Source organism: Rhopalosiphum maidis, chromosome 2 (genome assembly GCF_003676215.2).
Source record: "Rhopalosiphum maidis isolate BTI-1 chromosome 2, ASM367621v3, whole genome shotgun sequence".
In the NCBI taxonomy this organism is placed as follows: Eukaryota; Metazoa; Arthropoda; class Insecta; order Hemiptera; family Aphididae; genus Rhopalosiphum; species Rhopalosiphum maidis.
This window is the reverse complement of record NC_040878.1, coordinates 64,487,935-64,503,614: the sequence shown is the minus strand read 5'-3', so window position 1 is coordinate 64,503,614 and position 15,680 is coordinate 64,487,935. Positions and strand designations below refer to the sequence as shown.

Here is a 15,680-nt window from a genome sequence, read left to right as displayed (position 1 = left end):
GAGTTTAAAAAATGCAATAGATTTTTAATAAAAATAGCAACACTTATTCTACATTCTGAGTAGAACAATGAATGTATTACTTTTATGATAATGTGTGTTTTTTATTTTTATTTTGTATTAAGTCTTTCATCACATTTTGGGGCAGTAAAATGCTTTGATTTTTAATTATGTGAGTGGTTTTTGGTATAAAATTGGTTTAGTTGGTACCATACCTTTTTTTTATAATTTTGGAAAAATAATAGAAAAAAATTAATTAAAAAAGACGGAAATTTTTACGCAAATCCAATTTTTGAAAAAAATCAATTTTGTTGTTTTGGTGTAACTCAGAAACGAATTACCTAGGAGAAATATTTTCCCATCCCATAATAGCCCGTTTAAGTTCAAAAAAGTGAATGTATAAATTACTCAAATTCAATAAATTGAAAAACAAATAGGGATGGGAACAAGTAAATGCATTTCAAGAAGTGAATAACATAATAAAAAAAAACTTTAAATTTTAAATGAAATTAATTAGTAGTGTGTATTGATAGTAGTGTCTAACTAAATTGTTTTAGGCGTGTTAGTAAAGAATGACTTATCCCTATCTACCCTTATAGGGCATTATAAACTTAAGGTGTGATGACCACCATCCAACAATTTTTTAACAAATTATATAGTTTATTGTATAATATTTAAATTTTAACATAATTTATTATTTTAATAAATAAATAGATAATATAATTTTTAATTTATATAAAACTTATTTATATTTTATATGATCATCGGGAAATGATATTGACAAAGAAACTGATTAAGTCATTATTATTTTGTTAACTACGTCATACCAAGTACCAATTAAAACTATTATGTTTTTTAATATTCTAATAATTAATACATTTATATTGTTTAATTAGCATAATATTTTTTTAATATTGTACTATATAATAATAATAATAAAATAATAACCGCGTCAGTGCAAATGTCGATATAATTTTCACATGATATAATTGTACGAGTAAGTGTATCTAATCGCTCTTCTCCCATTGTACTTCTTAATTTGCTAATTTTGAGAACTCATTTTGGAGGTGAACCTGATACAAGTACCTAAAGTTAAACGAATACATTACGGCATTATGTTGTATACCCAGAGTGTTAATGTATTGTGTATTGCTAATTGAAACATTAAATTTGAAGGTATGTTTATTGTTTACCTAACTATATTACATTTTACACAGTCAATTCATTATTGTTTTTATGGTCTATAGTCTATATTATAAATTAATTTATGTATTGTGTATGCTTACATTTTGCAGTAAAAGCTCAATATTGTCTAATTTATAGATAGATACTTTATTAAGTTCAACATAAATAAATGCGGTTATGTAATTATGGATATAAATATGTCAAAATGTGTATAGTTATTATAAATATTATAATTAGACACAATACATCTATAAACACTTATTAGATGTTTTGTAAGTATTTGTACTATCTAATTATATTACCTATCAACTATCAAATAAAAGTGAATTATGTTTTTAATTATTATTAACAACTTTATTAGGCTATTATCAATTAAAAATTAATTAATCCAGTAAAAAAATAAAATACTGCTATACAAACAATAAAAAGTTTTCTTAAGAATATATTATATAAGATGTATATATAAATATAATAATATATCTTATCATAAATTTAAACCCAGTTTTATACTACAGAATCATAATTTTAAAATCATATTGTTTTTACTAATCACTTATTTAATTTTGGTTTAAATAATTGTTGAGATGATGAGATAGACAGAGAACCTATTACTCTCCATGATATATCTGGTTGAATTCCGTGATGACCTCTCCAATGACTTCTTATAAATAGTGTTCTTCTCAATAGTTCTAAACTTCTAACTAAATAAACCTGTTGAATAAGTTTTTGATACTTATTTTTTTTTAATTTCTCTTGGTATAAGCGTTTTTTGAAAATATTTTAACAATTGATTTCTATACTTGATAATAAGAAAAAACAGTACATTTTTGTAAATACAATTTGTAATTTCATGAACTTTTTTAGTCCAAAAATTGCACAACTTTCATAAAATAAAAGTATATAATAAATATCATAGCTAGGTATACGCCTAAATCAATTCAACAAAAGTATTTATAATATATAAAATACAATATCATATTAATGTATTCGGAAAATAGCATTTTTCCGTTTTTGAATAAAATTCATGTAGTTATTTTCAAATAGAGGATACTTCTATGTTTATTAGCTCTTTTTTTATTATTTATTAATGAATAATATAGCATATTTTTATGCAATAAGAACCTTTTTTTTTTTACTGGTTCAAGATATTTTCAATTTTTTTTATATTATTTAAGTTATTTATTAGATAGAGATGTAATTTATACATTATATATATACAGATTTTCAAAAACATATCTTGCGCTGCTTCATAAAATATAAAATATAATATATACCATTATACCTTAATGTAAATTTAATACTCAACAAATTAAACGATAATTGTTTGTTATATTTTATCTAGTTATATAAATACATAACTTGATAATATTATATACACAAATTCATCACTAGTCATCCTTGAATAAATAATTGTAGATTGTTTAACATTTAATTCAAAACGTATTTATCGAACGAATTTGTAATCGGTTTTTCATTTGACATTATTAGTATCGGCAGAATGTATAATAAAATGTGATATTGGTCTATTACATATCAAAGTACTATTGGTTCAGCAATTTATCTGACAATAATTGTGAGTCTCCAAGGGAAAGAAAATATAGAGGTAAATAAAATATACATATATTATAATTTATAATGTAATAGGTTGGCATGCTTTATTAGGCGTAGCCCAGGTTTGAAATGGGCTACAGATAGAACTACAGATATAAGTGTTTTTTTTAATATGTACATTGTGAATTTTATAACTTTAAGAAAGAGGTTCAAAAATTCACAATATTTTATAAGTTATTATAAGTTTTTATAAATTTTCTGCTTTTTAGAACTATATTATAGAAATAAAGAAGAGAAAAAAAGCTTCTAGAAAATTTAAAGTATTCAACAAATACAATTTGAATAATGAATAAACAATAATCATGCATGTATATATATATATATATATATATATATATAATGCATGATCGAAAAAAAAATGAATTATTGTGATGAAGAACTGAGGAGTTTAAAATTAGATATGATAACTGTTAAAAATATTATACATAAGCTATCAAAATAAATCAGTATTTTGCGGACATTTTTTTTTTTTGTTTATTCATTTAAATGTGTGCTATTTGTAATTATGAGTAACTGGATGTATTCAGTTTGAATTACCGGCGTTCTGCATGTGAATATTTTTTCAATTTTGTTTCAAAGAAAATACTATTTTATTAGTCTTTACAGTATAATGTATGTAATATATTTGAAAAATTATTGGAAATTACCAAAGATGCAGGATTTTCATGTAGAGTAATAAAGGACACTTTCTACTAGGCTCTACAAGGGAAGCAGTTAACTGAGCGTAACTTTATAAATTAGATATAAAAAAAATAATATTGGTGGAATTAATGTCTATTTTTACATATAAATAGTTTATAAACATTTTATTAAGTAGAGAAAACAATAATGTGTCATATTATTAATTACACGTTAATACAGTAAGCTCCATAAGACTGTAAAGTTTTATATACAATTGTTTCCAAGACTATAACTTCACAAACAGTCGTATATTTTAATACTCACTATTTTATTATTTTTTAAGTTTAGTTTTGTTATATTAATTATTTGTTTGTTATAGATGCATGTAAAAATGTATCGGAAATATTTTTAATAATCTCAAATTATGATACTATTCTAAATAGTAAATTAAAGTTTATTTTAGTTTTCGAATTATGATTTATGACCATAGATTTTAAGTTATTTTTTATAGTTAATTAATGTACTAATGTAATTAATATACCTTACAATATAGTCCGGAAATTATAGAATTTTTCAGTGTAATTAAATTGATTTAAATTTAATTTATGTTGCAGACACCCTCTACCTGTTACAGGCACTGGTATACAAAAGTATGGAGTGGAATATTTACCAAGGACATATATTTATAATTTTATGGAAAATTTTCAATAGTTTTCACTAGTTATAAGGTTGTGATGACTGATACTTTCTCATGGCATATCTCTACCTTCTAATTTGGATTAGTAAGTGTTATATTGCAAGTATTTAGACATAAGAACAAAATATAAAACGGGACTTGTGTGCTATAGAACTCATTTACTTATACACTTCAGCCAGTCTGCACCAGTAGATTTACTTATATTGATACTTGGAATTCAATTTATCTGGCATAATATCTAAATTACTTGGATATATTTTATTAATTAGTAAAATTAACCTAGTAATTAAGCTATAACTTCGAGGATTCATCTTCTTATACATCAATAAAGCGACCGTCGAATGATTAATGTTTGATAATATGATTAAAACGGATTCATAATATTAATAACAATTATATAACTTATATTTAATTACTGAGAATGATAGTTATATATCAGTAGCGTGCGAATAGTGCGATAATTTATATTGGGTAAGCGAACAACATAATATTGGAATTACATTTTTAAAAATATCGATAACCGCTCGGCACAGCGCTTTCAAGTTTCAATCGCCATTATATTATAATTTATAAATTTGTGAATATCCCCTTCTACCACACGTCGTAACCAGCCATTCATATAATAACAATACGGGCCGAACAATCTAAAATACGATCGCTTTGTGAGGATATTGGTTATACAAAAAAGAAATTATTTATTTTTTTTTTTCAAAGAAATTTGATGAAGTGTTTAAGATTTATAACTCATATTAGAATTAATAAATAGTTATTTTAATGTGTAAGCCTCATAGCCATTTTAAGTAATAAATATTAAACTTTTAATTTTTTCCTTTTGGACCGAGCATGCGCTGCTTACGACTGTAGCACGATTGTGCCTCTTTTACCTTTTCAACTACAGAAAAACGCAATACGATTGTCCTCCATGTAATACAGATGTTGTCCTTTTTTCCAATACATTATTTAAAAGTATGTATTAGTACATGGCAAATTGGCAAAATAAACATTTGTTTTTTTTCTTTATAAATATCAAATAAAGACATAAATTATACTTAATAGGCTGACTGACCGTTTTCGATTAGATTCATTTTTCACGTGAAATGATTTATTACTGAATTTAAATTTATCGCATACCTTACAGTGATTTACTCAATGACAAGGTACATTCGACAACTACCGTATAGCAGAACGAATAATTATTTTCCCCTTTTTTATTATCATACCCGGCGTCTTGATAGGCAATTTGGCTACAACCATGGGTCCACTGACCCTGATGGAGTTAATATCAGGAGTGGTCGTGGTATAATAGTTACAAAATGAATCAAAATTGTTCACCTATTATACTCATAAAATAATATATTTTCTGTTGTTTGAAATAATGTAGCTATTTTTATATTTATTATATTTTTATTGAGTATTTAAAGTAAAAAAAAAATATATATATGAACAAAAATAAGTTAGGTATTGGATAAATATTAGAAATATTTATAATTTATAATACAGCACCATAGTCCATAACTCATAAATACTATAAGAATATAGATTTTATTTTAGTTTTTACAAGTTATAGTTAACGATCAATAATAAAATGTTATTTACTCAATAAAATAAATGTATCCATAACGGAAATAAGCAGAAATACTATTTACAATTATTGATAATGTAGTTTTATGTGTTTACTGTTTAACATCCACCTGCATGACCTGATATAATGTCCATTGCGAATTCACTATATTGTGCTACAATTCCGGCCGTCTAAAACCGGAAGTAGACCCCGCGTGTTTTAAACATATTATGCACGTATACAAACGTTTTGTCTCGATTGTAAATTAGGTCACGGGCGATATGAAAAAAACATTCATTGTCTATAAAAACTCAAGGCAGTTTGCCTAATGGTTGATGGATATTTATTAAATTTAAAATCCCTTATCTGCCAATTTTCATGATAACGTGGTAGAAAAATGTGTGTCGAGATATCCGTCCAGTATACAATATGAATTTAAATGAATTGCCAGTTTTCGTTTCGACAGAAAAATATTTGTCGTTACAGATGTGATTGTATACGTTTAATAATAATAATAATAATATTATAAATACATTAAATTATTTTGATGTAGTTAATTAAAATCAAAACTGGACAGTAATGTAACATGTTTGCCGTATTAAATACTGAGTATTTTGCTTCATTGACCACGAACTTGTTTAGTCGCGAATTATCATAATATATCAAAAATAATTAATCAATAATAATTGTATTAAAAGAACGAACTTATCAGTTATATCTCTAGGTGTGATAAAAAAAAAAAAAAAAATACTTTTCACACGTTGTCGGTTAATGTTTACATTTACTTTAAAAAATAAAAAAAAACGATCTTTATAGAAATAGATATTCATTTTTAGTGTAATTATAAGATCTAGGTACATTTTATTAGAATATTTTTAGCTAACACTTTTTAAATGTAAATGAAAAAAAAACTTTAAACGTTCACCATGTTATTATATATGAATATTTGTTATGGTACACTGGCATGTTTAACTATATAAGTACGCTAAACTAATCAGTATTCACTGCATATAATAATGTTGATGTCATTGAATATTTGAAGTAGGTACATTCAACGATAAAACTATAATGTATGACTTGTAGTGATATAAATGCTTAAAGTTGGGATTTTATAAAACTTAAATAATATATTATATATACATATAAAATTTCATTTAAAACTAAAATCATAAGTTAAAATACTTTAATATTGCCAAGATAATATTTAAAGTTACACCGAAGACGCCACACCTACATGTATGGTCTCCGTCTTACAATCGTATAACATAACAAATTTTGTGTTCACAATAATTAATTTTACTTTGTTATGCTTATATGAATTGACCTATTATAAAAATTAAAGGCATACAGGAGGATTTTATTAATAGTTTAATTACAGAGTAAGTATATACAAGTACATTAAAACTGTATACATTTTGTAAATTTCCTCTTGCACTCTCTTAAACAAATAGATTTTTATTTAATAACAAAACACAAATGTTTTTTGAATGTAATAATTTTTAAATTTATGTCAATCGGAAACAATATTACGGTTGTTAAGTTTTTTTTCTGTTTCTCGGTCAAACTATTTATTATAAGGCACATTGCACATATCAATTAATTATTAAAAACGTATGAGTACAGTTTGCACAGTTTTTAATTTTTATGTTATATAAGCATTTTTCTTATAACAATTGATTTAATACTATTTATGTCAAAAAATTTTATCTGATAATAAAATTAATGTTGATTAAAAGGCCAAATATAATAAAATGTAGAGGAAAATATAATTTGTCAGTTGATATTAGGTACGAGTATATTATTAACATGTAACATGGTATGACGAAATCCATTTCAAAGCGCACTTGTGTCTTTGCCTTTAACATTATAAAATAAGGCTAAACAAGTGTACATTCAACTAAATTGTACATTAATATTAATAATAAATAGTAAATAGTAAAATTAATAATACCATTTTGGTTTGATAGTTTTTATTTCAATTTATCTATACACGAAATAATAATTACCTATATATTAATAAATTTGTAATAATAATAATAATAATAATAATAATAATAATAATAATTAATAATAATTAACTGTAGTCAAAAATCAAATACAATTATATAATATAAATATTAAATATGTATATGTATAATACACATTAACGTTGTTGTGTAGCGTGTAATACAAAATGGCATATAATAGTATTTTTTTTTTGTTTTCAAGAACGGTTTTCTTTTTTACGGGATAAATTTCAAACATCAAGACCAAACGAACAATCAATTGCTATATATAATATTATTATAATTAATTTTGTTTATGTATAATAATAAACTACCTCCGCTATGTATGTATACGCGTCACTAAAGTGCGCGCATCAACATCATTCGACTAGAAAATATTTTTAACACGAGTACCTCTATATATTTTTTTAATTATTATTATTAGTAGTAGTAAATGCTAGTTATAGTAGTTAAACTATATTATATATAATATGTATATAACTACACGCCGAGTGGTGCGGAATAAGAACAGTCTGCGACAGTGTATACTGTAATTATTATTTTATTATAAATTCATTCGGGCGCACGTAAATCCAAAAGATTTCAAAGTAAATATCTTATAGATGGCGATGATCGTTGACAATTTATTAATATTATTATTATTGTTGTGCAGGTGAACATACCTATATAAACGATGCAATAACACGTAGTAAAGTTGTATCGCCAAAAGCACCCTAAAAGGATATAGCATGGCTAGGCCATAAACATTGTAAAATGATATTATGTGGCGCACAACATTTATTACCATCGAAGAATAAATCTAGATCGAGGACCGCCGCTCAATTAAGACAAAAGAAAAATGTGTCAACTCGTTGTCAAGTACGTATACAATAATAATATCATTATATACACCGAATATTCCGCATTGAGTGCTCGTCGCGAACGTGATCGAAAGTCGTCGTTGAACGTTAATAATTTGATCTTTTTCATATCTACAACGTAATTGGTTGTCGCAAAAAGCACTCCTTTGGTTTTACGTATTTTTTTTTTTTTTACTATTTTTATTTCTCTAACGCCTGTAAAAAAAACACTGCAGACCTCGGGGGGTTAATACACTGATATTAATTTACCATATTATACGCGTTGTTACCAAATTTTAACGTAATAAGTGTTGTGCTAAAAAATAGTACTGTCACGACTAATAATAGACTCGACTGAATCTAAAGAAAACAAAAAAAAATCTTTATTGTCCGGCGTATAATAATAATAATATTATATATGTAATTAAGTATCAATACATTGTATTGTTATTATTAAACTTAAATAATATGTGACAATATTCTGTGTAAATTATATACGAAGCCTGAACTGAACAACAAAATAACAAGAAAACGGACACACGTCTCTAAAACAATATCTGCAGATGAGGTAGTAGCTCTATCATAATATTATATAGTTTATATAATATACGTATATGTGTGTTGTATGTTAGTACTCATCGCTTTTCAGCCTACAATATATGAACGACCCGTTGTTCACGAGTTATTGGTTTTGGTTTTATTAGTTTATTTAAAAATTTGGTTTTTATTTATTTTTTTTATTTTTTATTTTTGTTAACTGTCTTTTTGTGTTTCGGTACTGCTGTAACGGGTTTTGTTGTTTGAAGTATCTCGTTGGGCCATGGTGGGTATCCGAAACCGGGTATAAGACTTTTAACAGTTGCAATTCGGATTGTTCGGACCTTGCGGTTGTTCAGTTAGCCTGGTGCCCTTGGCACCGGCCACCAGTGTCGGGTCCGAGTCCAAGCTCTCGGACATCTTGTCGCATATGATGTCCACGAGTCGTTCGAACACGGCCTGCAAACAAAACAGATATTATTACCATACCGTCATGCTGTTTGTGTCCGTCCATCAATAATTATAATTTAAAATAATATTATGTTGTTTTTAATAATATATGTTTTATATATTAAATATTATTCTTATTATCTATAATTTTAATGTACATTATGTCTTTCTCCGATTGACTAACAATATACGAATTAGGTCATGTATCAGATACATGTATCAGTCGTTTTGTGTTCAAAATAAATGACTGATTTAAAATGTCTATTTATTTTACTGATGTAAATCATGACATTTTTATGTTGAAAACTTTGCTCGGAAACACCACAACTCCAATATAATTAAACTAAAGACTACGTGGTATTTTACTTTTAATTACGACCATTATCACTTACTATTCGTAAGAGTTTTGTAAATTGTATTATTTTAGTATTTACTATATAAATAATTTAACAATTAATCTATACTCGGTAATTTAATAGTTTTATATTTTCTAATTATGGCAAAAATGAGTTATCAAAATATTTTGAAAAATGTTATTTTATTGCATAAATTTCAATATTTAAGTCATAATCATAAAATCGTAACTGACATACCAAATACGACAACTGCCGTGTTTTAGTAAGAAATTAAATTAAATTAAATTAAATAAAAACTTTTTTTGGTAAGTAGACTAGTAATTGTAATATAATAATACATTAGATGCAGGAAGTACCTATTAGTATACTTTAGTATTTTATTATAGTTATAAAAGTGGAATGTTATAATCTTGTAATTGCAACTTACTATCTCAAGTAAATTATAAAATAAATTAAGACGGATTAATAGATCAGGCTTTAGGACATTGTTACATTTATGTTATGTAAGTTTAAACTTTTAGAGAAGCCAAAATTCGCAATGAGAAAAGTTGTAAGTCATGACTGTTCTACGAAACTTGTTAAATAATTCTAACCACATGTACTTACAAATATATAGAAACCAAGGTTTTATAAAGTAAAACAAGTGACCTACTCTTGACAGTCCGGATAAAAAATATTGTGATTTCGAAACATTCGATCGAAAGGTGTAGCGATAAGCGTCTACGTTCATTAACGTAATACAATTTTAAAAGTTTAAAGCTCTTCTTAAATAGGAAACAGTATTTGCAGCGATTAAAACATTTTTGTTGATCAGTTGTAGTTCATATATTGATATATTTTCTGCCTTTAGGATGTTTAAAAGAACAATATTCCGAAAAGTGCCGGCAGCCGATGTATTAATATAATATTGAGTCTTTACTCTGAAAGTCTATAGTTCGTACATAAAGGCTCAGAGATAAAAGTTCGCCATTGTTATAGGATATTAACATTGATATATACTGCTCACGTAAAATCAGTTAATTTTTGTTTAATTTTTATGATACTCCGTAATATGCCTTAATAAATGTTTCAAAATTAAAAAAAAAATTTCATACTCCGCCATTTATAGAGAACTGTAGCCTATGTTGGACATCACACAATATACATAGATGTTTACTAATGTACTATACTATAGGGATTTCGTCGATAAAACTCGCCGAAGATATTGAGTCTAAAATATGAGGTCGTCGCGACACTGCTGTAATGTATTATACAATGTTTAAAAAATAATTTATCTGCTTTAAAAATTGTTTTATTCATTGTTTAATTTGCGTAAAAACAATTTGAAATAAGTTTTATAAGTTAGCAATTATATTATTAAGTTTTTTTACGATGTTTATAAAATAATATGTACAATTTTTACCCTCATTACTTGCATGGCAATTATTTAAACACTAAAGTTCCTAATAAACCCATGGAAGTATGTCGACCGTAATCAAGTTTATGTACTCAGTAATGCATATTTTTAGTTCATCAACATTTTTCGGAAGGGAAGATAAATAAACAGTGTTTTTTATGTACCCCCAAGACTAAATGGCAGATTATAAGGACCAGAGAAAAAGGTGGCAAAATCAATTTAAAAAAAAATAAAAAATAATAATTATATTATATCAATATTGTTTAGATGTATGCCGTACAAGTAATGTGGGTAACATTGGTACTCGTAAACATTGTAAAAAACTTAATTTAATTGCCAACCTTTAAAACGGGCCCTTACTATTAAAAAACTCCAACTTTCCAATAAATACCATTGAACGAATCATTTTGAACACACTCTATTTGTAATAATAAACGCTGTCCGGTCGGCCGCACACCCGCGACGTAATTACGCCGTTTACTCAGCAAGTGGAAATAATTGTGTATATACGCCGCGGGGGTCACCGGTTGATTTTCAATGGCCTTTTTTTCTCTTCAAATGCCACACGCATAAATATTCTGTACGACGTGATCGCATTTCTCGCCGTCGGAGGCGTTGTTTTTTTTCCAATCGTGACGGTGATATTAACGGAATTATTTGCCCCATTTTTTATTAATAAACTGTAACATAAACAGCGAACTGGCGTTTATTTAAACTAACCGCGTCGTGATTTCGTTTTTCGATCTCTGTCTGGGAGCTTATTTATCAGCATATCAAAATACCACTGGCGGGCGAGTGTTGAGAACGTCATTTGATCCTGGTCACGATGATTATGTTGTATAATATTATTATGTCATTTCATCGACCCAGTGGCCCAGTTGACCCACAGAGAAACTTTAATATCCGAAAAGCAGTGTTGCGCACGTGTCGCAAACGGACCGACAGCGTAGCGTAGTAGAACTCGATTGATTACTGTGTCACGCTAGGCGACGACGTCTCTTGAGCTCATATTCAAGTACGGTTTGTCAAGAAATAACATTTTCAAATATATACATGTACATAATATATGTTTTTTGTGTAATGTGTATATATATAGAAGGGAGTGCACACCCGATTCGTTGATGTGGAGAGACCGATTGAAAAAAAGAAATAATCAAAAGTTAACGCTGTATACAGAGTGATTCTTTTATCGCAAACCATTAGACGTTTCTTAACACAAATTAACCCCGTACGATTAAACTGAGAATATCGAGGGCTATGTGATAGCAAAATAATTCCCTTGTATAGATATTCTACAATACAGAACGTATTATACAATTGACCGGCAATGGTATACTAGGTATCATATAGCTGGCAATAATGAATAATAATTCTACGTATCGTGCGTACAACACATTACCTACGTGTGTGTAACGTATTTTGATGGTAGTCGAGGCAGTTTTTCGGGGGTGACGATTAATCATTTTTCAACGATAAAACTCTATGCGTACATGCATACACCCTGTGCTTACCACCTACGCCTCTATAATCCGGTGTAGCAAAAACGCATTGAACATGACGATAACAACCCGGGTTTCTCAGCACGAACGGCTGCATCAGCGTACAGTGCGAAAATAATAATAATATCATCCTCGTGGGATTACGCACATAATACTAATATATACATGGTGTTATAAATTATGTACGGACGATGTGGGTTTTGGAAAACGAATGTATAGGTAGAAGGTAGTAGGTATCCATATAAATATATAATATAAGCACTCGCTTCTCAAACTGTAAATACCACAACACACTCGTTTTTTTCTACATAGGTGCGCATGCACCTATTTGATAATCATATACGTATAGTATTATTATAATATTATACAAGTGTACTGCACCGACCTTGACATTGTGGTTATCTTTGGCGGACGTCTCGAAGAATTCGATGTTCAGTTCGTCGGCTAGCGTTTTGCCTCGCTCGTACGATATCACACGTTCGTGTTCCATGTCGCACTTGTTGCCCACCAGTATCACCTGCGCGTTGTCCCAAGAGTACGTCTTGATCTGTGTTACCCTGTGAAAGAGACACGCAAACGTGGGAGGTAAGAACGGACCCATACAATATACTTTATATTTACCACCAATTAATAAGGCAATATAATTTAAATATAGGTCATATGTATACGTGATAAAAACGCATGTATAGGTGAGTGTTTGAATGTCGTGTAATGAAATCTGAACTCATCGTCGTCGTCTCCCACCTCCCTCCACCCAACTACCGCCCTTATAACAAAATTAGGACTACCATGTGTGGTATATAGCATATATTATGCTCGTGCATAATTTATATAGGAAACAAATAAAAAAAAACTCACCAGTCCTGTACGCTGTTGAAGGACTCCTCGTTTGTGATGTCGTACATCAGTATGAACCCCATAGCGCCCCTGTAATATGCCGTCGTGATGGTCCTGTAACGTTCTTGGCCCGCCGTATCCTGTGGAAGGGGACAATGACAAAAAATATATATATTATCATGGCATTTATATTTTTTAAAACGAGATACTGGGTCAACGGACCTTTGGACAACTCAGTATTACATTAAAATACTAATAAGGATCGCGGTTCTAATAATTATCTGACTCACCCATATTTGAAGTTTGACTCTTTTATCGTGCCTAAACACGGTTTTTACTTTGAAATCTATGCCGACCGTGGATACGAAAGCCGACGTGAAACTGTCGTCGGCGTATCGAAACAGGAACGAAGTCTTTCCAACGCTACTGTTGCCGATGATGAGCAACTTGAACATGTAATCAAAGTTTTGGTCAGACCCTTCCTTCTGCCATTTACCATCTTGGCCGGCCATTTTCGATGTACACCCGACAAAAAACGGTTATCGCTGTAACACAAACGGGTTGACCGTATTGGCGTGAAAAATTCACTCGGTAAGTGTGTAAAAACCACACACAACCCGAAGCAGCTATTATGCAGTGTGACTTACCTCGTGCGAAATTCGACGATGACTATACTATTGGACGAGGGGTGGGAGAGTGCTCGTGACGCCTCCCACACTGTACGGCACGAAAACTTCGACAAGTCCGTTCCTCCACGAGTTCAAACGTTTATCATCGGCGGCAGCAGTAGCACCAGCAGCGGTGGCGGCTGTGTACGTGTAGGAGGTACGTTCCGGAAACACGCACACACTCACGCGAACGACACACACACACACACACACACACACACACACACACACACACTCGTGCGCGGGCTACACGTACGCACTCGTGCGCGGGCGAAGGTATACACACGGACACGGCGAGCGAAAAGGATCAAAAGCCCAATCGATATACGCGACGGCGGTGAAAACGACGACGGGGCGCCACCTGGTGTCGCGGATTCACCAGATCTGAACGAGACGCGCGCGGTGTTTTTAATTAATATATAATTTAATTTTTCGCGCGCGTATTTGAAAACTTACGTGTACGCGGTATTCGGAGGACTCGGTGGACACGGTGGACCGCTTTTTATTTTTGCTCTGCCCCTGCGACAATGTGCGGTTGTCCGGGTAATAATGACGGTTGACGACGAGATATCAATAATAATAAAGAATATTTGGCGCGGTGTCGCGCAAAGTCGTCGATGCGCGAGAACGTCGCGGGCGGAAAAATTAAACTGAAAACGAGGAGGGAAAAAGCCCGTAAGAAAAATGACGGTAGAGCCTATATTGATTTTCGGCGCACCGAGGACTCGCGCGCGCACACGCGACACCGCCCGACGACTAGCGCTACGGCCGCCGCCGCCGCCACCACCAGGCGGTGCCCTCTTCGAGCGGAAACGCGGGCGCGTGTCCTCGGCTGTATTATCATAGTTTCCGCTAACGCACTAACCTGTTGGTCGCCGGCATATTACGTATCTCGGGTCACCGATTCTGTTATTATTATCGTCCTATGATATTATACACCATTATTATATTATCATCATCGTCGTCATTATCATAATGTTATGACGTCTTTGCGAACTTGGCATCCTCTTCGTAGCACCGCTTCTAGACCCCGGTGTACGATAGGCACTTGAACGAATAATAACACCAAAATGATCACACCGACTGATAGTGTTTCCGGAGAATAGGAACGATGGTTTTTTTTTTCCTGTTCGACGATGATTACGTTTGTCGATTTTGTTGCCTAGTCGCAAGGTGGACGGTAGCGGGAACGCTGGTTTCCGAAAGCTGTGTAAATATAATGCTATAGGTAAATACGCGAGTCCGTCTACCGGTACACGTAGACAATTTATTTTTTCGTTTTCATTTGTTTTTTATTATGCAGCTGTTCCCCTCAAGGTCATCGTCGTCGTACTCACACGTTTGATATTTTTAAAATATTCAAACTATGACATGATTATCGCTCGTCGTGCTGTGTATAGCGCAAAATTATTCGGTTACA

The 15,680-nt window shown here is 30.2% G+C and overlaps 1 protein-coding gene across 1 annotated transcript; it reads right to left on the bottom strand.

Annotated features, from left to right (window-relative positions):
- Window positions 1–8,664: 8,664 nt before the first annotated feature.
- On the bottom strand, window positions 8,665–14,948 carry LOC113553448 (ras-related protein Rab-3). Its single transcript, XM_026956780.1, has 5 exons — window positions 14,240–14,948; window positions 13,883–14,137; window positions 13,614–13,732; window positions 13,141–13,312; window positions 8,665–9,513 (listed from the first exon to the last, which is right to left on the bottom strand). Exons 2-5 carry the CDS (start codon window positions 14,102–14,104, stop codon window positions 9,370–9,372), a joined length of 657 nt encoding a protein of 218 aa, XP_026812581.1. The 5' UTR covers window positions 14,105–14,137; window positions 14,240–14,948; the 3' UTR covers window positions 8,665–9,369.
- Between the last annotated feature and the right edge of the window lie 732 nt (window positions 14,949–15,680).

What these genes read in the sequence shown, in the direction of transcription:
- LOC113553448 (XM_026956780.1), bottom strand. Translation starts at nt 14,104, where the DNA reads ATGGCCGGCCAAGATGGTAAATGGCAGAAGGAAGGGTCTGACCAAAAC. An exon ending in TTCAACAGCGTACAGGACTG is followed by an intron (nt 13,313 to 13,613) that starts GTGAGTTTTTTT and finishes TCTCTTTCACAG; the next exon opens with GGTAACACAGATCAAGACGT. An exon ending in AAGATAACCACAATGTCAAG is followed by an intron (nt 9,514 to 13,140) that starts GTCGGTGCAGTA and finishes TTTTGTTTGCAG; the next exon opens with GCCGTGTTCGAACGACTCGT.